The 26395-nt window shown below is 46.9% G+C and overlaps 1 protein-coding gene across 2 annotated transcripts in view; it reads right to left on the bottom strand.

The window, feature by feature from the left end:
* Positions 1 to 26395, bottom strand: part of LOC126519694 (protein O-mannosyl-transferase TMTC1-like) — a 110238-nt gene that overhangs the window by 4286 nt on the left and 79557 nt on the right. For both annotated transcript variants that reach the window (XM_050169054.3, XM_055065340.2), the window contains exons 9-16: positions 20407 to 20574; positions 20141 to 20254; positions 19771 to 19914; positions 5935 to 6146; positions 4452 to 4587; positions 3990 to 4134; positions 2902 to 3039; positions 26 to 148 (exon numbers count right to left, since the gene is read on the bottom strand). In XM_050169054.3, coding sequence (XP_050025011.3) covers positions 26 to 148; positions 2902 to 3039; positions 3990 to 4134; positions 4452 to 4587; positions 5935 to 6146; positions 19771 to 19914; positions 20141 to 20254; positions 20407 to 20574 — 1180 coding nt within the window. The remainder of the gene's footprint in view (positions 1 to 25; positions 149 to 2901; positions 3040 to 3989; positions 4135 to 4451; positions 4588 to 5934; positions 6147 to 19770; positions 19915 to 20140; positions 20255 to 20406; positions 20575 to 26395) is intronic.

Here is a 26395-nt window from a genome sequence, read left to right as displayed (position 1 = left end):
TATTACGACACCCAGACTAACGGACCTGTGCTGAAGAGCTGAGGTTCCCCAAGTCCTTGAGTATATCGCCATGATCACTGTGTATTCTAGCACAGAGCAGGTCATCAACGTCGCAGAGCTTTAGAGCTTTCAGTACGTAGTCCAGAGCCTGTAATAACAAAGAACAATAAAAAGCCGGCGATTAGTATTCCCCTTCTACTTTGGCGTAAGATTGAGAATATTCAGCATTGACAGCTTGTTAAATTATTGTAGCGTAATGAAGTAATGAAGTTTGAGATGAAATGTATTAGAATATATTAGATAATTTAGGCCATTGTCGCCCTCTTTATTTATTAGTGAACTGGCAAGCGGAATATATTTGACGAAACTAATCAAACAACTTATGTACCGCCAACACCAGCAGCCATGGAGGCATTGCGGAATCAGGTTGTAGACGAGCCGTATGTAAAAATACTGAAAGATATGTATAGCGGCTCCACAGCCACCATAGTCCTTCATAAAGAAAGCAACAAAATCCCAATAAAGAAAGGCGTCAGGCAGGGAGATACTATATCTGCAATGCTATTCACAGCGTGTTTACAGGAGGTATTCAATATGTGTTTATTCCAATCACCTCACGTCAAATTTGAGTAACCGCCGACGCAAGCATCGCACGGTCACCCGCAGGGTTGTATCAACAGGCCAATCAAACGCTGTCCTCTTTCATCGGAGGTCACTTTCGTTTGCTTGAAAAACGAATAGCATTGCCTACAGTGAGCGGCTTGTCTTATCTAATTGGCCCACAAGAGGTGGGGAGCACGCTCACGTGGAGAGGGATTCGTTGGGGCCGAGCCAGTGCCCTGAAAATCGATAACTCGATGAAGAGGGTGGTGCCAGCGTCCGTGATTGGTCCGCTTTCCCTGACTTAGCTTGCGGTGGCTCGTCGACAATCACGACGGCATCCAACGGAAGCTTAAGAATGGCGCTAAAACGGATCCTCAGCAAAGAAGAGTTGGCAAAATGAGGTCGTAAATGTGCCGAAAGTGCTCGAAAACGTTACACGGCCACGCAAAAAGCTTTCTTACACACAAATAAACCCATGCTCTCCGGCAGATGCGAGTAGCCAGTGCCTGAGCGATCTGCGACAGCCATATTTTATTCCTTTCAGAACGGGGCAGCCTGCGGCTATTCAGAAGAAATTTCAGTTCTGTTCGGCCTATTAATGCATCTTTAGCGCGTACACGACACTTTGACGTGGCGAGTTTTCGCGGTTTTGGGACGTCGCGTGACGGGCAGGTGAAGTGGGTGCAGCCCGAAAGTTTTTGAACAATAGGCGAGGGATAACGGCGAAAAGGAGTCGAATCAGAATTTGCTATGTTTCTTTTGTTCGGTCAAATCATGCATAATCAGTGTGCACACGTTGTATAATATAGGGAGCTATCGCGCTTTTAGTGACGTTGCGTGACAGACAGGTGAAATCGGGGGGGGGGGGGGTTCCAAAAAATATTTTCGCCAATCGCGGAGGGCTGAGTGAAAAATTGAAATCGAAAAGTTTGGAAGAGTTTTACGTTATAGCGTCCATTGATTGGGAAGAATTGGGGACAAGAGTTAATGGAGAATACCTCAGTAACTTGCGATTCGCTGATGCTATTGCCTTGCTTAGTAACTCAGGGGCCCAATTGCAATGCATGCTCACTGACCTTGAGAGGCAAAGCAGAAGGCTGGGTTTAAAGATTAATCTGCAGAAACTAAAGTAATGTTTAACAGTTTCGGATGAGAACAGCAGCTTACAATATGTAGCAAGGCACTGGAAGAGGTAAGAGAATACATCTACTTAGGGCAGGTAGTGACCGCGGATCCGGATCATGAGACTGAAATAATCAGAAGAATAAGAATGGGCTGGGGTGCGTTTGGCAGGCATTCTCAGATCACGAACAGCAGGTTGCCATTATCCCCCAAGAGAAAAGTGTATAACAGCGGTGTCTTACCAGTACTCACGTACGGGGCAGAAACCTGGAGGCTTACGAAAAGGTTTCTACTTAAATTAAGGATGACGCAACGAGCTATGGAAAGAAGAATGATGGGTGTAACGTTAAGGGATGAGAAAAGAGCACATTGGATGAGGCAACAAACACGAGTTAATGACATGAAGTTGAAATCAAGAAAGAAAATGGGCATGGACAGGACATGTAGTGAGGAGGGAAGATAACCGATGCTCAATAAGGGTTACAGCCTTAATTTCAAGGGAAGCGAAGCGTAGCGAGGGGCGGCAGACAGTTAGGTGGGCGGATGATTTGAAGAAGTTTGCAGGGACAACATGGCCACAATTAGTGCATGACCGGGGTAGTTGGAGAAGTATGGGAGAGGCCTTTGTCCTGCAGTGGGCGTAACCAGGCTGCTGCTGCTGATGATGATGAAAGGTAAAACGTTCGCAGGTGATCGCAGTCAGTGCATTTGACCTCGCATTGCAAACTTCACCGCACAAAGAAGCCGAAGTCTATATAACAAAGGTTGGGAAGAATTTTAACTTTTCAGCAAAATAAATGTTCCGAAAGCTTTAGTTGTCGGCTGTGCCAGTTGCTATATTAGAAACGTTAGTGCGCCTGCGCGATTTTTTTCTCATGCGACAGACGACACAAAGGTGAATTATTATAGCCTTAAATATTTCTTATCTGATTGTTAAAAGTTAAAAAAGAAAACGTTTTGTAGTGATTGTGAGATTATAAATTGCGCTTCTCTATAGAACTCCTGTAAAAGAATGCAATAAAACAACCATTGCTACATGTCAATTAGCACACACAGAAAAAAAAAGAACAGTAGCACTTATAGCCATATACATGCTACGAAGACACTCACCGCGGTGCAATAATGCATTACTTGTTCGACCCTAAAACAAAAATTGTATGAGTAGGTGAAAAGTACCTCGACTGTGCGGTTGATGTGGTTGTACAAAAGAGCAGCAGTGTGCAAGGCTGCTCTGTCCGTGTTGTTATTCTCGATGACGTCTAGAAGAAGGTCCTCGGCCACGCGGAAGCTTCGGAGGCGAATAAGAAGCTGGGCCTGAAAATGGAGGCGTAATAAAAACAAAGGGAAGTCAACTGTCTGTCCGGAATTCCTCATCCAGAAAGTAAAAAGTTTAGCACCAAAAAATCATCCCTGACGTAACATATTCATTCACACCGTTTTCGTCAATTCCTTAATGGAAATTACGCCTCAATAATTATTATTAACCACCACTTCTTTAGAAGCCCTCATTATGCGTTTCAATATGCCGTCCTCTTGAATACAAAAATGTGTTTGTGTAGCCTTGAAGAAGGGGAAAATATGCCATTTCATGAAGTCGGTGGTCCAAACGGACTTTCCCTACTATGTTCTATTGATGCACAAATATGTTATTCCGAAAGTACAAGAGGAAAAACGAATTTCGCCCACAAGCACATAGAAGTGACAAGCATTCGCCTGGTTTATCACACGCCATGCCTTTATGTTTTAAAAACGCATGACTTCACATTAAAATGGTACTTACGAACAATAACTCTCAAATCCATAAACTTGGCGCCGCAGGTATTAGCACAGAAAGTCAAGAGCTAAATTGGATATCGGGTTATCATTCTGCAAGTTCGCTCAGCGTTTCCGACTGTCCTATGATTCCTGACTTTACAACAAAAATATTCGTTCTGCAAATCCCAGATGCAGTACACAGCAATGTATGCCTTGAGTACACGCAATTAGTGCAACTTTTATGTATTTATTGCTGAACCATTGAATAAAAACTTACCTATATTTTGTGTTTCAGTGGTCCATCTTATTTGTGCTGCATTGATCAAGTAAATGTAACAAGATCTACTTCTGGACTGAGCTTTCTTTATTTCTAACGGTTCTTTTTTCCAAAAGTAAGCAGTAAGAAGCGTGAAAGAAATTGCTTATGTATAAATAAGCTTGTAATGACAATCAGGTACGAATTAAACTTTATTTATCAATGCAATTGTCTGCTTGCTGTGGGAACTCACATGATGAACATTGCTGTCGAGGTGTTCTGGAAAGAGCCGGTTAATTTCTTCGAAGAGCTGCCTTGCTTCGTCCAGGCGACCAGCACTGACGTAGAAGACGGCGAGGTTGTCCATTACCTGTGGGTCTGGCTCCACCGCAAGGGCTCTATTAATAAAAATAAAGGAAAGAAATAAAAGGAATTGTCAAGCTTAAAGAAAGATATTGAGGTTGCACGCAGTGAGTTATGTCACGAAGGGGGATGTTGCTTTACAACACAACAAGAAAGAGGAGGACCTTGCTTTACAGGTTACAAGTGACGTTAACAATAGGGCACAATATTCTCACACATATCTAACGACTTATAAAATATAGTAGCCGCCTCCCTTAATTCCCACTCCAATAAACACAGATATTCTCCTTCACCTAACGCTTATTTCAAACCTGTGGATTAAGGAAGGTCGAAGGGTAATCGTGTAGAATACCTCTTGTAGAGACTCTCCGCCTGCATGTTGAGGTTCATGCTCCGAAGACTTCTAGCTGCGTTAAGGAGGGCCACGGTGTGATTTTGCTGGAGGTCGAGAGCATGCTGGTACTGTGTTATGGCTTCTTCCACGCGCCCTGTGCAGGAAAGAAAATAAGGTCACCTAAGCAAACGTAAGGGTAAATTCAATATTCCATCTAAGAGCCTAAATTAATTTAGGTCATTTGTAGTCAAGCCAATGCGTGCCATGTGAGCCCTCTCCTGGAGCTTTCAATTTCGAACATTTTGAAAGTGTGTTATTTCTACATCATCAATCATCCCCGAGGACACGCAAGCCCAGAAAGTAACGTCATAAACCTATGATACCCAACGTATCATTTTTGCTACAGAGAGTCTGAAGCATCGAAATTCTGACTTATGTTTGTTCAAAACATAGATCAAATTTATTGATAGGAAAGACAGAGAGGTCGACATGAATTAGTGCGCTCTAGTTTGTTACTCTACACTAGGAAAGAGGGAAGGGGAGCGATAGTACTGGGATGGATGATGATGATAAGACACGTGGTGAGTGCTCTTGTACATTAGTCGGTGGCCCTAGCAGAACCAGTTGTCTAGCTTGGTGTCCTGCAGAAACTTCAACAGTGCTTGAGTTGACCGCGTTGAAGTTACAGTGTCAGGCCATGGACCGAGAACAGCTGCCTCCGACAGTAGTTGCCTGCCATAGCTGGCTAGGGACGTCCTCCGCTCCAACTTACATGCTGCGCAATCACACAATATGTGTTCCAGCGTTTCAGGCGCCTGACAGTGTTCACAATCAGAGCTGTTCGACTGGCCGATGAGGTGTGCGTAGCTGAGGGTGAAAGCAACGCCCAACCGAGCGCCTGCTCAGCGTAGCCTTAGGGGGCAAACAGAATTTAGCGTCTTGGTCGATCGTACGTAGCCGTGTATGGATGTTGCGAGTGTGGGTTCTGTATGAATTTGTGAGGTTTTGCATGAGTTTCTCGATCGTTAAGTTGGTGTCGCGTCGCGGGTATGCAATCCGTACTCCACCAGAAAAGGGAATGCCGATCTTGCCTCACTTTCAGAGTTCATTTCCAATCCCAACACAATGACCATGTAACTCATTGCAATGTGATCAAGCTGATAGTATATATAGCCTCTCATATACACTGAAGTAGATTTCCAGCTGTGCACACGGCAAAAAAAAATTTTAAATTTTGATTTGCGGTTCTGCCACGCTTTGCTTAAATAACCCTTCGCTATTTCTCTATTAGAACAACTGTTATGTCCATGGCCAGAAACATGATAGACAAATTTTTTCTGCGTTTCCATGCTGCGTGGGACTACTTCGGCTGTACGGGCTGAATCTTGACGCACACAACACATGGCTGTATCAGGGACGACATGCCATTGTGAAACCTCAAGTCCTGAGTTTGAATGTCGAAGTCATAAAAACGACGCTGCATTCATACAATCGCGCTCACCGTGTGACTGAAGGAACGTTCCATAGTTGTTGCGCGCATCCGCATTTTGGTCGTCGCTCGTTAGCGCCATCTGGTGCAGCCTCTCGGCTTCAGCGAGGTCTCCCCTTTCGGCGGCCAGTGCTGCCAGCGACGAGTAGGCCTCGCAGAAATCGGGCTCCAGCTCTACCGCACGCTCCAGCAGAGTCCGGGCAACCTCCTTTTGGCCTTGCTTGCTGAGCGTGAAAATTGTAGGGGAATTTTTGTGCACTGCAAAGCGAATGCTTACTCTGGCATAGATGTGCTTTCTAGCTCAATTTAGGAAGTTAATGCATGGCGGCAAGTAAATAGCACAGGCAAACGCATTAATAAAACGCGTTTTGGAATTGGTACTTGAAAAGTACGACCCAATGTCTATGCCCTAATTCTATACAATATAAACACGTGCATAAATACAAGCACTATCTTACGTTCACAATTTCGCAACCCCTGTAGTAATATTCCACTTCGAAGAATGTGATAAGTTTGGATAAAAGAAGGAAATAATTAAATAAATAAATAAATTAATACTTGAATAGAATGACTCACCGCCATAGATTCTTCTGCGTGATGCTCTATCACGGCGTCTATCCGAATAAGAGTTATTTACATGCTTCATCATCAGCCTAGTTACGCCCACTGCAGGGCAAAGGCCTCTCCCATACTTCTCCAACTACCCCGGTAATGTACTAATTGTGGCCATGTTGTCCCTGCAAACGTCTTAATGTCATCCGCCCACCTAACTTTCTGCCACCCCCTGCTACGCTTCCCTTCCCTTGGAATCCAGTCCGTAACTCTTAGTGACCATCGGTTATCTTCCCTCCTCATTACATGTCCGGCCCATGCCCATTTCTTTTTCTTGATTTCAACTAAGATGTCGTTTACCCGCGTGTGTTGCCTCACCCAATCTGCTCTTTTCTTATCCCTTAACGTTACACCCATCATTCTTCTTTCCATAGCTCGTTGCGTCGTCCTCAATTTCAGCAGAACCCTTTTCGTAAGCCTCCAGGTTTCTGCCCCATATGTGAGTACTGGTAACACACAGCTGTTGTACACTTTCCTTTTTTGAGGGATAGTGGCAACCTGCTGTTCGTGATTTGAGAATGCCTGCCAAACGCACCCCAACCCATTCTTATTCTTCTGGTTATTTCAGTCTCATGATCCGGATCCGTGGTCACTACCTGCCCTAAGTAGATGTATTCCCTTACCACTTCCAGTGCTTCGCTACCTATCGTAAACTGCTGTTCTCTTCCGAGACTGTTAAACAATACTTTAGTTTTCTGCAGATTAATTTTCAGACCCACCCTTCTGCTTTGCCTATCCAGGTCAGTGAGCATGCATTGCAATTGGTCTCCTGAGTTACTAAGCAAGGCAATATCATCAGCGAATCGCAAGTTGCTAAGGTATTCTCCATCAACTTTTATCCCCAATTCTTCCCACTCCAGGCCTCTGAATACCTCCTGTAAACATGCTGTGAATAGCATTAGAGATATCGTATCTCCCTGTCTGACGCCTTTCTTTATAGGGATTTTGTTGCTTTCTTTGTGGAGGACTACGGTGGCTGTGGAGCCGCTATAGATATCTTCCAGTATTTTTACATATGGCTCATCTACACCCTGATTCCGTAATGCCTCCATGACTGCTGAGGTTTCGACTGAATCAAACGCTTTCTCGTAATCAATGAAAGCTATATATAAGGGTTGGTTATATTCTGCACATTTCTCTATCACTTGATTGATAGTGTGAATATGGTCTATTGTTGAGTAACCTTTACGGAATCCTGCCTGGTCCTTTGGTTGACAGAAGTCTAAGGTGTTCCTGATTCTATTTGCGATTACCTTAGTAAATACTTTGTAGGCAACGGACAGTAAGCTGATCGGTCTATAATTTTTCAAGTCTTTGGCGTCCCCTTTCTTATGGATTAGGATTATGTTAGCGTTCTTCCAAGATACCGGTACGCTCGAGGTTATGAGGCACTGCGTATACAGGGTGGCCAGTTTCTCTAGAACAATCTGACCACCATCCTTCAACAAATCTGCTGTTACCTGATCCTCCCCAGCTGCCTTCCCCCTTTGCATAACTCCTAAGGCTTTCTTTACTTCTGGCGTTACCTGTGGGATTTCGAATTCCTCTAGGTTATTCTCTCTTCCACTATCATCGTGGGTGCCACTGGTACTGTATAAATCTCTAGAGAACTCCTCAGCCACTTGAACTATCTCATCCATATTAGTAACGATATTGCCGGCTTTGTCTCTTAACGCACACATCTGATTCTTGCCTATTCCTAGTTTCTTCTTCACTGTTTTTAGGCTTCCTCCGTTCCTGAGAGCCTGTTCAATTCTATCCATATTATAGTTCCTGATGTTCGCTGTCTTACGCTTGTTGATTGACTTAGAAAGTTCTGCCAGTTCTATTCTAGCTGTAGGATTAGAGGGTTTCATACATTGGCGTTTCTTGATCAGATCTTTCGTCTCCTGCGATAGCTTACTGGTTTCCTGTCTAACGGCGTTACCACCGACTTCTATTGCGCACTCCTTAATGATGCCCATGAGATCGTCGTTTATTGCTTCAACACTAAGGTCCTCTTCCTGAGTTAAAGCCGAATACCTGTTCTGTAGTTTGATCCGGAATTCCTCTAGTTTCCCTCTTACCGCTAACTCATTGATTGGCTTCTTGTGTACCAGTTTCTTTCGTTTCCTCCTCAAGTCTAGGCTAATTCGAGTTCTTACCATCCTGTGGTCACTGCAGCGTACCTTGCCGAGCACGTCTACACCTTGAATGATGCCAGGGTTCGCGCAGAGTATGAAGTCGATTTCATTTCTAGTCTCACCATTCGGGCTCCTCCACGTCCACTTTCGACTAACCCGCTTGCGGAAAAAGGTATTCATTATCCGCATATTATTCTGTTCTGCAAACTCTACTAATAATTCTCCTCTGCTATTCCTAGAGCCTATGCCATATTCCCCCACTCACTTGTCTCCAGTCTGCTTCTTGCCTACCCTGGCATTGGAGTCGCCCATCAGTATAGTGTATTTTGTTTTGACTTTACCCATCGCCGATTCTACGTCTTCATAAAAGCTTTCGACTTCCTGGTCATCATGACTAGATGTAGGAGCGTAGACCTGTACAACCTTCATTTTGTACCTCTTATTAAGTTTCACAACAAGACATGCCACCCTCTCGTTAATGCTATAGAATTCCTGTATGTTACCAGCTATTTCCTTATTAATCAGGAATCCGACTCCTAGTTCTCGTCTCTCCGCTAAGCCCCGGTAACACAGTACATGCCCGCTTTTTAGCACTGTATATGCTTCTTTTGTCCTCCTAACCTCACTGAGCCCTATTATATCCCATTTACTACCCTCTAATTCCTCCAATAACACTGCTAGACTCGCCTCACTAGATAGCGTTCGAACGTTAAACGTTGCCAGGTTCAGATTCCAATGGCGGCCTGTCCGGAGCCAGGTATTCTTAGCACCCTCTGCAGCGTCACAGATCTGACCGCCGCCGTGGTCAGTTGCTTCGCGGCTGCTGGGGACTGAGGGCCGGGGTTCGATTGTTGTATTCATATAGGAGGTTGTGGCCAAGTACTGCACCAGGGTGGCCAATCCTGCTCTGGTGAGAGAGTGCGTTACCGGTTCTTGTCACCGGGATCAGGCCGCACTCCAGGCCTGTTTGTGCAATTTTCTCAACACACGGTTTTTTTTTTGTATTTTCCGGTGGAGAATAGCGCGGCACCGGGATTTGAATCACGGTCCTCTTGCACTGGAGACGGATACTCTACCGTCCCCGTAGGAGTTAAATTAAAAATTAATTTATGGGGTTTTACGTGACAAAACCACTTTCTGATTATGCACGCCGTAGTGGAGGACTCCGAAAATTTCGACCACCTGGGGTTCTTTAACGTGCACCTAATTCTAAGTACACGGGTGTTTTCGCATTTCGCCCCCATCGAAATGCGGCCGCCGTGGTCGGGGTCCGATCCCGCGACCTCGTGCTCAGCAGTCTAACACCATAACCACTGAGCAACCACTCCGGGTCCCGCAGGAGTTGTACGCCTCATTTAACCTACAGTGGTGCCCTATTTGATCAGTCAAGGTGGACCAATCTGAGCTCGGTTATACCGCATGGATTGCACTCGGCTAGAGAACCTGGTATTTATGACCTGCACATGTGAGGCCATACATATTTGAAGATATATATCTTTCTTTTTTTTTTAGGAGGGTTCCCGTACAGTGATAAAATAAAGGAAAAGACATTAAAAGAAAGAAAAAAAAGAAAGAAAAAGGGGCGAAAAAAAAAGGAACATAACAGGTGATTTGAACTCGTGACCCTTCGATGTTGCCCGGAAAGATAGCTCAGTCGGTTGGTTCGTCAGGCGCCAGGCTACTTTCAAGCGCCACAGCTCCTGCTCCGAGCCTCACACTTACGTGGAAAGAGACTCATGTTGTCCTAGGAAAAATGGCCGCTCGAGGAGAAGAGCGAACTCGAGCGGCTTTAGAGGCTAGGAAATAATTTTAATTGTAATAAATATATAAATAATTGTAATTGTATTAATTGTAATTGTAATAAATAATAAATAAATAATTGTAATAATAATTGTAAATATTCATCTCATCTATGGGATCTAATGCGCGCGCTGTTGCTTTGTCTCTGCGTGTAGTAGTTGAGAGAGCCAGTTTAAGGGCGGAGAAGTGGGAAGGAAAGGAAAGTCTCTGAAGCAAACTTGCAGCGCCGTGGTTTCAAAGCGCAACCGTGGTAGAGAAACGGAAGGCAATATAAGCGTGCGTGGCCATGATACGCACACGACAAACTGCCTTAAAATATTTAGACTTGAGGGAAAGCTTCGTAAACAAACTATAACACGGCAATCAGCACTTGGATACGACGAGAGAAATTACTGAGACGTGGAAAATTCCCTTGAAAAAAATCTGGTTTGCGAGACAAATGCTTGTATGTATTGAACCTCTTAAAAGATGAGGGGGGGAAATATGCGCTCACCGAGAGGGCATCGTCAGCACGAGACCACCACAAGGCACCTTACAGAGATGTGGAGAGCTTCGCGGCCGGAACGAAGCCTACCCTCTCCGCCGGCCAAGAGGGGAAAACGCGCTTTCCGATCGCTCAAGGTTGCGCGGACAAAGCATAACTCTAGCGTCTAGGAAAAGCTTAACCAGGTGCGATGGCGGCACGCATAGCGTGGGAAGCTAGCCGCCAGAATAACTATACCAGGGACTGCTGCTGACGAGGGCGAAATACCTTCGTGTAATTATAATAACCCTAATAGGACTACTTTCGAAAGAAAAAAAAAAGGAAACGGCCCAGAGGGCTATTCGACGAGAGCTATGACTGATAGTTTTCTATATATATATATATATATATATATATATATATATTCATCTCATCTATGGGATCGCATGCGCGCGCTGTTGCTTTGTCTCTGCGTGTAGTATAGTTAAGAGAGCCAGTTTAAGGGAGGAGAAGAAGAAAGGAAAGAAAACCAAAAAACTGCAGCGCCGTGGTTTTAAAGCGCACCCGTGGTAGAGAAACGGAATGCGATATAAGCGTGCGTAGCCATGATACGCACACGACAAACTGCCTTAAAATATTTAGACTTGAGGGAAAGCTTCGGTAACAAACGATAGCACAGCAATCAGCACTCGAATATAATTATAACCCTAATACTAATTGTAAATATTCATCTCATCTATGGGATCTAATGCGCGCGCTGTTGCTTTGTTCTGTGTGTAGTAGTTAAGAGAGCCAGTTTAAGGGCGGAGAAGAAGGAAGGGAAGGAAAGTCTCTGAAGCAAAATTACAGCGCCGTGGTTTTAAAGCGCACCCGTGGTAGAGAAACGGAAGGCGATATAAGCGTGCGTGGCCATGATACGCACGCGACAAACTGCCTTAAAATATTTAGACTTGAGGGAAAGCTTCGTTAGCAAACGATAGCACGGCAATCAGCACTCGAATATAATTATAACCCTAATAATAATTGTAAATATTCATCTCATCTATGGGATCTAATGCGCGCGCTGTTGCTTTGTTCTGTGTGTAGTAGTTGAGAGAGCCAGTTTAAGGGCGGAGAAGTGGGAAGGAAAGTCTCTGAAGCAAACATGCAGCGCCGTGGTTTTAAAGCGCAACCGTGGTAGAGAAACGGAAGGCAATATAAGCGTGCGTGGCCATGATACGCACACGACAAACTGCCTTAAAATATTTAGACTTGAGGGAAAGCTTCGTAAACAAACTATAACACGGCAATCAGCACTTGGATACGACGAGAGAAATTACTGAGACGTGGAAAATTCCCTTGAAAAAAATCTGGTTTGCGAGACAAATGCTTGTATGTATTGAACCTCTTAAAAGATGAGGGGGGGAAATATGCGCTCACCGAGAGGGCATCGTCAGCACGAGACCACCACAAGGCACCTTACAGAGATGTGGAAAGCTTCGCGGCCGGAACGAAGCCTACCCTCTCCGCCGGCCAAGAGGGGAAAACGCGCTTTCCGATCGCTCAAGGTTGCGCGGACAAAGCATAACTCTAGCCTCTAGGAAAAGCTTAACCAGGTGCGATGGCGGCACGCATAGCGTGGGAAGCTAGCCGCCAGAATAACTATACCAGGGACTGATGCTGACGAGGGCGAAATACCTTCGTGTAATTATAATAACCCTAATAGGACTACTTTCGAAAGAAAAAGAAAGGAAACGGCCCCGAGGGCTATTCTACGAGAGCTATGACTGATAGTTTTCTATATATATATATATATATATATATATATATATATATATTCATCTCATCTATGGGATCGCATGCGCGTGCTGTTGCTTTGTCTTTGCGTGTAGTAGTTAAGAGAGCCAGTTTAAGGGCGGAGAAGAAGAAAGGAAAGAAAAGCAAAAAACTGCAGCGCCGTGCTTTTAAAGCGCACCCGTGGTAGAGAAACGGAATGCGATATAAGCGTGCGTAGCCATGATACGCACACAACAAACTGCCTTAAAATATTGTTACGTAGGAAGACGCAGACGAAAAGCTATGTACAAATATATTTACAAGGAAAATACGCTGCGCTTGGCCAAGAGGCAACAGCCCGCGCTAGCTTCTAATCGTCGTCGTCGTCTTCACACTGCTGGCCTTTCGTGATCGCGCATATTGTGCCGTAGCACTACCCCCGGCTGCAAAAGCGCCGTCCCGGAGCGACTAAAGATCGGACTCGGAAGCAGTGTAGTAGGCCTTGAGCCTACTGACGTGTACGACATCACTAGATGCCACAGGAGAGGACGAGGTTGAGGCCACAGGAGCAATTTCGTAAGTCACAGGCGTCACCTGGCGCAGCACGCGGTAGGGCCCTGTGTATCGCGAAAGGAGCTTCTCTGAAAGTCCGACGTGACGAGAGGGCGACCACAGGAGCACGAGCGCACCAGGTGAAAACTGTACGTCACGATGGCGGGCGTTGTACTGACACTGCTGAGTGGTCTGTGAGGCCGTCAGTCGAGCACGGGCAAGCTGGCGTGCATGGTCAGCGAGGGCGATGGCGTCGCGCGCATACTCGCTTGTTGAGACCGCAGCAGGAGGAAGTGCCGTGTCTAGGGGCAAGGTAGGTTCGCGACCGTACAGTAGATAAAAGGGAGAAAATCCGGCGGTGTCGTGCCGGGAAGAATTGTACGCAAATGTTACGTAAGGAAGGGCAATGTCCCAGTCGTGGTGGTCCTTGGAAACGTACTTGGCCAGCATATCGGTAAGAGTACGGTTTAACCGCTCTGTCAGGCCATTGGTTTGAGGATGGTATGAAGTAGTCAGTTTGTGTTGAATGGAGCAGGAACGCACAATGTCAGCGATAACTTTCGAGAGGAAGTTTCGACCACGGTCAGTAAGCAGCTGTCGCGGGGCGCCATGAAGCAAGATAATGTCACGCAAGAGAAAGTCCGCGACGTCAGTGGCGCAGCTGGTAGGGAGAGCCCGAGTGATAGCGTATCGGGTGGCGTAATCAGTCGCGACGGCTACCCATTTGTTCCCAGAAGATGACGTGGGAAAGGGACCGAGCAGGTCTAATCCAACACGAAAGAACGGTTCCACAGGGACGGTGATCGGCTGGAGATGACCGGCAGGTAGCACCTGAGGTGTCTTCCGACGCTGGCAGGGATCACAGGCAGCAACATAGCGTCGAACGGAGCGAGCGAGACCAGGCCAATAGAAGCGGCGGCGGACGCGGTCGTACGTGCGGGTTACCCCAAGATGTCCTGAAGTGGGTGCGTCATGCATCTCAAAGAGCACAGTCTGTCGTAGCTGTTTTGGCACGACAAGAAGAAGGTCAGAGCCGTCAGGGAGGAAGTTCCTTCGATACAGAATGCCACCCTGGAGGACATATCGGCGAACGGATGCGTCGGTAGGTGTAGAGCGCAGACGCTCGATAAGTGCTCGCAGCGATAGGTCTCGGTACTGCTCATCGGCGATGTTACCGAAGGCAGAGACAGAGAAAATGCCGTTGGCGCTACTACTGTCGGCGTCGTCAGGCTCGTCGACCGGGTAGCGAGACAGGCAGTCAGCGTCCTTGTGCAGTCGGCCAGATTTATAGGTGACAGTATACGAATATTCTTGGAGGCGTAAGGCCCAGCGACCAAGTCTTCCTGTAGGATCTTTCAGTGAGCATAACCAGCAAAGCGCGTGATGGTCTGTGACAACGGAAAAGGATCGGCCATATAAGTATGGGCGGAATTTCGCAACCGCCCAAACTAGGGCCAGACACTCACGCTCAGTGATGGAATAGTTGCGCTCCGCGGGTGAGAGGAGCCTGCTGGCGTAAGCGATAACACGGTCGTGGCCACGCTGGCGTTGTGCCAGTACTGCTCCAATTCCGTGACCGCTGGCATCAGTACGGACTTCGGTAGGCGCAGAAGGATCGAAATGGGCCAAAACGGGAGGCGTTGTGAGAATGTCGATTAGATGAGAGAATGCAGAGGCCTCGTTATCGCCCCACTGGAAAGGAGCGTCTTTTTTCAAAAGGTCGGTTAGTGGTCGTGCTATGGCGGCGAAATTTCTCACGAAACGGCGGAAGTACGAACAAAGGCCGATGAAGCTGCGCACATCCTTGACACACTTCGGAACAGGGAAGTGCGTAACAGCATGGATCTTGCCTGGGTCCGGTTGCACTCCGTTCGCGTCAACGAGATGTCCAAGGACGGTAATCTGGCGACGGCCGAATTGGCACTTCGATGCGTTGAGTTGCAGACCGGCTCGCCGAAAAACGTCCAGGACTGCTGAGAGGCGCTCGAGGTGCGTAGCGAACGTTGGGGAGAATACGATAACGTCGTCCAAGTAGCGCAGGCACGTGGACCATTTGAAACCGTGAAGAAGGGAGTCCATCATGCGTTCAAAAGTGGCAGGGGCGTTACATAGACCAAACGGCATCACTTTGAATTGATAAAGACCGTCGGGTGTGACAAAAGCAGTCTTCTCGCGGTCGAGATCGTCCACGGCAATCTGCCAGTAGCCGGAGCGAAGGTCAATAGAAGAGAAATAGCGAGCACCGTGGAGGCAGTCAAGGGCGTCATCAATCCGAGGTAGGGGATACACGTCCTTTTTGGTAACCCTGTTAAGGTGCCGATAATCCACGCAAAAGCGCCATGAGCCATCCTTCTTTTTGACCAGTACTACAGGTGACGCCCATGGACTATATGATGGTTCAATAATGTTCTTGGCAAGCATTTTGCGAACTTCTGCGTGAATAACTTGACGCTCAGCTGGTGACACTCGATACGGGCGGCGATGAATAGGAGGGGCATCGCCGGTATTAATGCGATGTTTGACAGCTGTAGTTTGGGCTAAAGGACGATCGTTAAAGTCAAAAATATCGTGGTAGGAAAACAGAACGCGGTAGAGTTCACGAGCGTGCTCGGAGGGCAAGTCGGGGGCAATCATTTTCCGTAAGTCAGCGATGGTACAATTTGCCGACTGCGATGGTAGAGGAGTATCGGATGAAGTGTCGTCTACTGCAATGGATGCTACTGAGTGATCCTCGAATGAACAAAGCTGGGCCAAAGACATCCCACGTGGCAGCACTTGTGTCGTCAAGCCAAAGTTGACCACTGGCAGGCAGACGCAATTCGCCGTAATAGATAAAACTGTATGGGGTACTGTGATCCCATGTGTAAGGAGGACGTCTTGCATAGGAGCCGCGATGTAGTGACCGTCGGGGACTGGTGGGGATGACACTAGGTCAACGTAGGTCAGTGCCGAAGGTGGCAAGCGAACGAAGTCGGCGGAACTGAGGCGACTGGGGTGTGGTTCAGCAGGATCCAGAACAGGCAGGTCAAGGCGGAGAGTACTGGCGGAACAATCGATGAGAGCAGAATGTGCGGAAAGGAAGTCTAAGCCGAGGATGATGTCGTGGGGACAGTGGGCGATGACTGTGAATAGCACGATTGTTGAGCGATCGGCGAAGGAGACGCGGGCGGTACACATACCAATTACGGGGGCTGTTCCGCCATCGGCGACACGGACAACAGGCGTCGTGGCGGGCGTGATAATTTTCTTGAGCCGGTTACGAAGGTCAGCGCTCATTACGGACAAATGCGCCCCAGTGTCTATGAGAGCAGACACAGAAACACCGTCGACTTGCACGTCAAGAAGGTTCAGATGAGTGGGCAAAGTCAGTAGAGGATTTGGCGGCGTAGGGAGCAATGCAGCGTCACCTCGAGGCGCTGCATCGTCTAGTTTTCCGGCTGGGAGCGGCGTCCGAAGGGAGTCGGCGAATAGGAGCGACGGGGCTGGGGAGAGCGAGATTGTCGTCGTTGGGGCGAAGGCGAACGAGAATAGGGGCGGTTCGTTGCAGGAGAATCAGTGGCGGCATTATCGGAGCGTGCGGCATAGGGACGAGAAGGGCCACCTGAGGGGCGAGAGTAGGCAGTATAAGTAGGCCGGCTCGGGGAACTCCAGCGACTACGACAGTGCCGAGAAATGTGCCCGATTCGATGGCAGTGGAAACAAATAGGCTTGTCGTCAGCAGTGCGCCATTCAGATGGGTTGCGGAAACGTGGTGGGTAAGAAGATGCGGGACGGGGCGAAATCGAAGAAGCCGGGCGGGTATTAGGGCGATGGGCCGAGCAGATGGTGTGAAGACCAATGTTTTCAAACTCCTGGCGGACAACTGCCTGGATCAGTGAGACCGTGACTGCAGATGTGTTGGTGGGACTGGAGTCGAAGGCAGCCGGATAGGCGGCCTCGATCTCACGCCGGACGATCCTGGTAACATCGGCAGTGTTGTTGGGACGAGGAGCGTCGGCACAGGAAGATGTCGCTGGGGTGTTGGGCAGACGGGCAAACTGCTGGTCAATACGTCGGCTTTTGGCGAGTTCCAGGCGGCGGCACTCTCTTATAACAGCATCCACCGTCGCTACGTTGTTGCAAACGAGCAAGTTGAAGGCGTCATCGGCAATGCCTTTGAGGATGTGGGAAACCTTGTCTGACTCAGTCATGTGGGTGTCAACTTTGCGGCACAGAGCCAAGACGTCCTGAATGTACGTGACATAGGGCTCTGTTGACGTCTGCACACGGCCGGAAAGCGCCTTCTGCGCGGCAAGTTGTTGACCGTAGGGGTTGCCGAACAAGTCGCGAAGCTGTGTCTTAAGTGAATCCCAACTGGTGAGCTCATCTTCGTGCGTGCGATACCAAACTCGAGGTGTGCCACCGAGGTAAAAGACTACGTTGGCGAGCATAATAGTAGGGTCCCACCGGTTATTGCGGCTGACGTGTTCATACAGGCTGATCCAGTCATCGACGTCTTCCCCATCTTGGCCCGAGAATACGCCAGGATCGCGGGGAGCGGGGAGAGTGATGTAGGTCGTCGAAGTGGCAGCAGGTGTCGGAGCCGGCGGAGTCGGGTTGTCGTCGCCGGGAGCCATGAAGGAAGGCTCGACGTACCGTCCACTGCGAAGCTCCGTGACGAGGTACAGGGAACGTCCACCTCCACCAGATATGTTACGTAGGAAGACGCAGACGAAAAGCTATGTACAAATATATTTACAAGGAAAATACGCTGCGCTTGGCCAAGGGGCAACAGCCCGCGCTAGCTTCTAATCGTCGTCGTCGTCTTCACACTGCTGGCCTTTCGTGATCGCGCATATTGTGCCGTAGCAATATTTAGACTTGAGGGAAAGCTTCGGTAACAAACGATAGCACAGCAATCAGCACTCGAATATAAATATAACCCTAATACTAATTGTAAATATTCATCTCATCTATGGGATCTAATGCGCGCGCTATTGCTTTGTTCTGTGTGTAGTAGTTAAGAGAGCCAGTTTAAGGGCGGAGAAGTGGGAAGGAAAGGAAAGTCTCTGAAGCAAACTTGCAGCGCCGTGGTTTTAAAGCGCAACCGTGGTAGAGAAACGGAAGGCAATATAAGCGTGCGTGGCCATGATACGCACACGACAAACTGCCTTAAAATATTTAGACTTGAGGGAAAGCTTCGTAAACAAACTATAACACGGCAATCAGTACTCGAATACGACGAGAGAAATTACTGAGACGTGGAAAATTTCCCTTGAAAAGAAATCTGGTTTGCGAGACAAATGCTTGTATGTATTGAACCTCTTAAAAGATGAGGGGGGAAATATGCGCTCACCGAGAGGGCATCGTCAGCACGAGACCACCACAAGGCACCTTACAGAGATGTGGAGAGCTTCGCGGCCGGAACGAAGTCTCCCCTCGCCGCCGGCCAAGAGGGGAAAACGCGCTTTCCGATCGGTCAAGGTTGCGCGGACAAAGCATAACTCTAGCGTCTAGGAAAAGCTTAACCAGGTGCGATGGCGGCACGCATAGCGTGGGAAGCTGGCCGCCAGAATAACTATACCAGGGACTGCTGCTGACGAGGGCGAAATACCTTCGTGTAATTATAATAACCCTAATAGGACTACTTTCGAAAGAAAAAAAAAGGAAACGGCCCAGAGGGCTATTCTACGAGAGCTATGACTGATAGTTTTCTATCTATATATATATATATATATATATATATATATTCATCTCATCTATGGGATCGCATGGGCGCGCTGTTGCTTTGTCTCTGCGTGTAGTATAGTTAAGAGAGCCAGTTTAAGGGCGGAGAAGAAGAAAGGAAAGAAAAGCAAAAAACTGCAGCGCCGTGGTTTTAAAGCGCACCCACATGCTTAACACCCAGTAAATTTGGCGCATTCGGGATACCTGGAAAATGGAATGCTAGAGAACGAAAAGGTACTGCATTACACTGAGCATGCCTGGACAAGGCAAGCAGTTCTACACTTAAAGGTACGTTTAAAACGGTTTTGAAAAACTTGTTTAGAAGGAATACGCCAGGGCTTTCCGAGAAACCATAAGCTACGACGTTATGTAGTCCAGTGTCAGCGTGCTTCGGTTGCAATGCTGCCAAATTAATTTCTAAGGAGCAGTTGGTGATCATGATTTGAAAGTTTTCTTCTCTTCTCTACGAACATTAAAAAATGCGCTTGTGTCAACAACTACGCCCGTGAACTGAGTTGTTCAAAAAGATGTTGACTCAGCTGCGAGTCCACCATAGATCATCCGATGGCAAATGCATTAGTTTGTCTGTGGGGTCTATCACGAAAAAGCTCTCAACCTTTAAAGATTCCTAGATATAGGTGAAAATTTGATCAATTGACAGTTGCTTTCCGTAAACCTACATCTACGGACACATTTCTAGAGTTAACACCACTGGCACCAACAAACTTTTATGGGTCTGCAATGTTCCTCCTCATAAACTTGGCGCTCTCTACTACTTGGTTATCACAAACTTACTCCTTGAGTGCTTGACGCACAAAAAAGCAAAGTAATGCGTACCTGTAGATATTGGCGAGGTTAAAATGAGCCCCTGGATGATTTGGATTGACGCGCAAGGCGTACCGGAAGTGATGTTCCGACTCTTCCGTCGACGTCAGCACAGTGCCCAAGTTATTGTGCGCGCTGGCGTGCTCTGGCCACAACCTGAGCAAAAAGGCAGCAATAGTTCCAAACGTGAGGCAGGGTTTTAAATTTTACAGGGAACGTTTTTTGCAGCATATTGTAATAAGTCCCCAGCTAGCCACATTTTCAATCTTAACAGTAGGATGCACAGCCGAAGTGGAATAAATGTTAATCACAAAAGACAAGCAGCGCATGAGGATTACTGATTCACATGTGGTACATCGCTCAAAAAAAAGATATGCCTTACTGGATCGCCAGCCTGTAGTGCTTTACTGCCAGGTCAGAGTTCCCGATGTCCTTCTGAAGATTAGCGTAGTTGTAATGCATCTTTGCATTACGTGGAAGGTCCCTGACGCCCGATCTGGAAGAAAGAGTATTCAGATATTTTTAATCTAACCAAAGATTACTATGCTAGAGAGCATAGAAAAACACAGCGTAACTCTTGTTGACAATTTTTAGAAACGTGGACTTTGAAGAAATTCGAAGGTGCCGAAATAAAATGCTCGAACTCACTCGAACAGGGCTTCTCTAGAGGCCCACACGCCGTTCCTGCTCCAAGTACGGGCAGCAAAGAGCAGCACTAGAATGAAGCAGGAGCTCGCGGTGCACCACCCCATCGATCGAGAGCACCGTGTGTGGAGGCGGCACAAGCCTTCGGCCACAAGCAGTGTAACTCCGATGCTGCAATCGTTGGCCCGAAAGGGCAGAGAGAAAAGGAGTTGGTATTGTGCAACAGCGAACATGCAAGCTCGAAATCATTCTAGCAACGAATGAAAAGCAACATTGCCATTGAGTGCAGACGACGGTTTCATATTTAGAAGCCATTGTCCTCAAGGAGGGAAGGGGGAGGAGGCGAAGAGGGGCCTTCATTTCACAAATCTAAATATCGTATATAGATGTAACTGTCGTAAGGGAAACCACCATAGCGGACACGGCTATTTCTGAAACGAGAACTGTGCAGACAGCTCTATTCAAAACCACATTTCGAATTAACCCTGTGATGACGAAAATTATGCGGCCGTAGATTATTTAGAACAACCCCCCCTCCCCCCCCCCCCCCCCCCCGCCCCCGAACACTCGTTCAGTTGCGCGGAAGAAACAAATGACAGTTGTGCAACTTTAGAACAAATTACTGCGCTTTTACTTGGCAAAACAATAATTTCGCTATGGGGCACGACGTAATAGAGGACTCCAGATTCCAGTTCTTTAACTCCTGTTCTTTAACGTGAACACAACACACGTTACACGAGCGTTCTGACGTTCTTGTCTCATCTGAGTATGGCTGCCGCGGTCAGGTTCGAACCCGCGACCTCGTTTTCCACAGTGTGACCCCATACTCACTTAGCTACCGCAATGGGTGAGTGAAGTAACCTATGATCAGTAAACAAAAGATACTTTCGCTAATAACGCGCTGATAACGCAACAATATTTCTTGTTTATAGCTGCGGCGCTCAGAAAGAAACTGCAGTGCGCTCGCAATTCAGTGGCAGCATAACGATTACGCCGCAGCTTATTGCAGTTTGACCCTACTTATATGGACACACTGTCACGTGGTCCGTCTCGTGTGGTTTTAAGCCTGTAATTTCCAAAAAACAGTTCGAAATGGAAAGAAATTGGAACAATTTGTTCGCCATGGTTACTGACCATGTCGTGTACCTTTGCACGAAGTAAAACATTGAAATGTTATTCTATATAGAACTTTGCCACGTGGCCAAACATCGATCTTCTTACGAGGCACGCTATTTTGGGGGACTTCGGATTTATTTAGATCACGTGGGGGTCCTTCAGGTGCATGTCAATCAAGCTACGCGAGTATTTTCGCATTGCACCTACATCGGGAGAGAGCGAGAGAGAGAGAAAGGCAAGAGAAAGACAGGGAGGTTGATCAGAGATTATCTCCGGTTGGCTGCCCTGTACTGGGGAGGGGTAAAGTGATGCGACAGGTGAGAGAAAAGAATAAAGAAATGAGACAAAAAGAAACTAAATTAAATTATGGGGGTTTACGTACCAAAACCACTTTCTGATTATGAGGCACGCCGTAGTGGAGGACTCCAGAAATTTTGACCACCTGGGGTCCTTTAACGTGCACCTAAATATATTGACACGTGTACTTATCTTTATTGGGCGACCACGTTTCGCCGCCTAACAAATGTTATAGCACAGCGCGGGACGCGCCTGCATGCATCCGAAGATTCTGGAAAGTTATCGATGCTTCTATCCGGCTGTCTGTTGTCGTCGAACGTTGTGTTTTCTGATTTCATCGCGTGACGCGAATGGTGTAGAACATTGTAGAAGGCATGCGGGTCCCAACGATTAGTCTGGAACATTCGACGGCTGCTGTATAAAAGCCGACGCGCTTGGCCCGCTGATCACATTTTCGACGATTGCCGACTGTGTACGCCGCTATCGTTGTGCTATAAGCGTAGCCTGTTTTGTGGGCACAGGTTCGCCCAATAAAATTTAGTTTTGTCGTTCACAGTGTTGCTACTGTGTTCTTCAACGTCACCACCACGTGACAACATATACACGGTTGTTTTCGCAATTCGGCCCCATCGAAATGCGGCCGCCATGGCCGGGATTCGATCCCGCGACCGCGTGCTCAGCAGCCCAACACCATAGCCACTGAGCAACCACGGCAGGTATAATTTAAAAAAAGAAGCCTACACACACACACACACACACACACACACACACACACACACACACACACACACACACACACACACACACACACACACACACGTCAGCGTATTTAACACGCTAGTAAAGCCTAGATGTTAATTTTTCCGTGCCCAAACCAGCATATGGAAGTTTCGAAACAGCGTGCCTACAAATATCTTAGGCATTACAGGGTTGAAGGTTGTGTAGATAAAGCCTGAAGTCATTTTTTCTAAATGACGTCACTAGAATACTCGCTGACGAGTCTTCATCGTCAGCATCGAACGCATCGACCATATGTGCCATTTACGCACAATCTTCTCAGAATTATGGAGTGTTCAGGGTAAGCAAAGCACGTACACTGAACAGCCCGTTTTTTCTTTAGGGCAATGCAAAAAAAAAAGAACAATCATGTTCGCTTTCTGAAGCAAAAAACATCATAAACCATTATTTTCATTGGACGATGGATCCCTAGCAACGCCGTGTTGTGTGTGGCAATTATTATTACCATCATCAATATGGGCGCGAAGTCAGCTCGAGAGAGCGTAAGTAGGTTTTGTTGTTTTTTGCCTCCTTGATGATATTATTTGCTCTTCTGAGCCAGGAGTGTCGTTGTAGAGCTAGATAATTACGTTAGAATCGATGAGGCAGTCTCTGCACCGATAACTTTCTTTTTTTAACTCTTCCTGTGTCCAGACACCTTAACTAACCAAACGACCAACCAGCCAACCAACCAACCGAATATTGCATTATAAATGTACGAATGAAAAAATAAAACGAGACGACACGTGAAACGCATTTAGGACAAGCGACAAATTGTTGCGAAAGTAGAACAACTCGATGATAAAAGACGCTCCTGCATTGTTGGCGAATAAATGGCAACAGTTAATGAATGAGCGAAGTCGTGGGTGATTTTTCATACCAAGTAACAAGAAGGAAGACAGGCGAGAACATTACACAACGGCGGAGAAGTAAGTGCTTACACCGTTGTGTGCTACAGAATAACGCCTTCGCGCAGAAACAACGCTCATAGTAAAGCAAATAACAGAAATACTTTTCGAGCAAAACAACAGACCCGTTAGAAACGAAGCCTGGCGGGCCATGGTTTGAGACAGGAAACGACCAGCCACGTGGAGAACAAAGCACAGCCGAAACTCCCGATAGGAGAAAAAAAAATAACGTATGATGGGCCATTGAATCCGCAAGCCTGATAATTTATTGCCGAGAGTACGCAACACATTGAGAAACGATGGCACGGTGGTTTGAAAATATGAAAACGACGGTACCGGATGACCACTGCGGCAATTTACTGCAGCAGCATTGCAATTATGTGAGGATGCGCCCCGCGTAGAAGCGAATTTATTTTTCGCACCTCATAGAGGAAACGTAACAAGCGCAAGAAATAGTGGCTTGCGAAATGGCCATTCCCGTTCGCGATGTCATAGAAAGAGGTGCTTTCTTTATAAATTAATTTGTTACCTTTCCATATACAATACATGGCTGTAATTCACGCCGTAGACAAACATAGCAAACATACAGAAACACAAAGTATACGTAGGTATGCAGAGCATGCTTGTCCAAATCCGCAAATATGAACTCTGGTAGAATAATGCCGGGCGCCTTGCACACTATGTAAAACACCAGCAGTTCATGGGATGCAAGTGTGCGTGTCCGCTTAAGACATCTAGTTTTAAAGTAGGCTAACGTTATTGTAAAGAAGGCGCTAGAACTCAGAATAACTTGTTCTTGGCCTAGTTGGTTGATACTTGATGGCGCCGCACCATGGGAAAAAAAATTTCTAAAAAAATAGTAAAGAGTGCAGTTGCTAATTTTACCTTCTTTTACTACTTCTCCCTTAGCTCTTTACTACTTTTAATAATTCAGACTTGGTCACAACTGCGTTTGCTAAGAACACTTGCTATATTTTACTGACGACTTACTACAGGGTACTAACCTCGTGTTACGCGTTCTGTATTATTCTGTCTAGTGGCGATTAAAATGCGATTTTTAGATGAACTGTAGTTGGTATTGTTATGTTCGATGAATAGCTGTGTGCTTCGTTGTGGCGTAGACTGTACGGTACACAAATATAGGTTAATAAGTCTGTTTTTTATACCGAAATATATGAGCACTCCTTGGTAAATAGCCTGTTCTCCTCTGGGTTATGGCTATATCGGGTGTTTCTGCGAGGAGCTTTAATAGAATTTAAATATAGTCGTTTTGAAAAAATCAGGACAGTTCCTTCAGGGACATTCCCTGAGCTGTAGCAACCGTACGTTATTGGGTGAAGCGAGGTAATTAGTTGCTAATAACAAAAACTACACTTAATAAATTTTAAACTTTAGATTTCACCGTGATAGGCTAATTCAGGCGAGCTCTCCGTACAAGCCGCATCACACTCTAGATATCGAAAACTCGGGTTACCCGCGGAACTGACGCACAACAAATTTCGGCTATCAAAGCGTGCCAAGCCGAAACCGGGAGGCTGCAGTGCGAAATGACGTTCTGCTGACGTCATCAGGGCGTTGGGCAGCCAGCGCGCTGAGGCGGCGAGGAGCAAAGACGCGCAACGTGTTAGTGGCTTGCCGCTCAGTGTGTGTGGTCAAAATAGTTGTAGTATATTAAAAAATGATAGTAGGTGGGATCAAAATGAAAGGTAAAATTTAGTACAACATTCCAGTATATGCTACACGAGAATGTAGAGGCGTTACGCTGCTAAGCACGAGGTCCCGGGATCAAGTCCCGGCCGTGGTGGGAGCATTTCGGTTGGGGTCAAATGCGAAAACGGCCGTGGAGCACACAATGGGTGCATGTTAAATAGTGCCAGATGGTCCAACTTAATCCGAAGTCCCCCACTACGACGTGCGTCATAATCAGATCGTGGTTTTGGCAATTAAAATCCCAGAATTTATTTACAGTTATTTGGAATGTGGAGACATCTAGCACGACGCACCTGAAGATTGCAATTGCAGTTTGTCGTACATGTCGTTTGAAATTTTTTTTAGTACATCTGTATCTAGGCACGACGACTGCTGTCGCTGTGTGACCCCGGGGCACTGGTCCTTTCTGTGAATGTGCGAATAATAGAAATTTCGGATACGAATCTAATAGTTCTTTGTATTCGACTGGCATTCGATTCGATAACTGACTTTACTAACAAGTCGAATATTTGTTTTGTGCGAATAATACAAGGAACGACAAGACTTGTTCCTGTCTGCAGTGAGATGCACAGATGGAAGTGGAGCCTACCAAATAATGAGGCTGCAAACAAAACCGCAGTTTTAACCCAGATGAACCAGTGCTGGCGCGAATGTCTGAACGGCGTGAGTTCTGCACTATACCTTCTCTAGTCGTTAAATAAGCATGCTTCGCCTTGGTAGCCCACGAATTTGTTTTCTTAGTTTAGAAACATAGAGTTAGCATTTGGCCATCTCACAACATCACAATTATTTTTCAGTATTGGCCAGTTTCAGCCGAAACGCGAAACGTTGAAAGCGATAGCGTGGCTTGTCATTACGCTGGAGCGCCTCGCAGCGCATTTTAGGGATACCTGGTGGCGACAGGTGGGCGCAACACAAGTATGCGCGAGAACTGCTGTGTCGCAACAGAAACACTACCCTGGCCGCTATAAGGTGTCTAACAACGCTGGCCTGATGACGAGCGCCACCAAAGCAAGTGTTACAGGCGTGACGCCTCAATGGTGTACGATATATGACTAAAGGAATACTGTCAGCGTTTACAGCGTCAACGTACTGGCCATTCCCGCTCCAACCATTGCGTGCCCCACGGTGTGACATTGACGCCGCTGCTCGGGAGCAACGCTTCTGCTTCTTCACGATGCAGC

The sequence above is a fragment of the Dermacentor andersoni genome, chromosome 10 (assembly GCF_023375885.2).
Source record: "Dermacentor andersoni chromosome 10, qqDerAnde1_hic_scaffold, whole genome shotgun sequence".
Taxonomy (NCBI): domain Eukaryota; kingdom Metazoa; phylum Arthropoda; class Arachnida; order Ixodida; family Ixodidae; genus Dermacentor; species Dermacentor andersoni.
The sequence above is the reverse complement of the archived record's forward strand: the minus strand, read 5'-3'. Positions and strand labels throughout refer to the sequence as shown.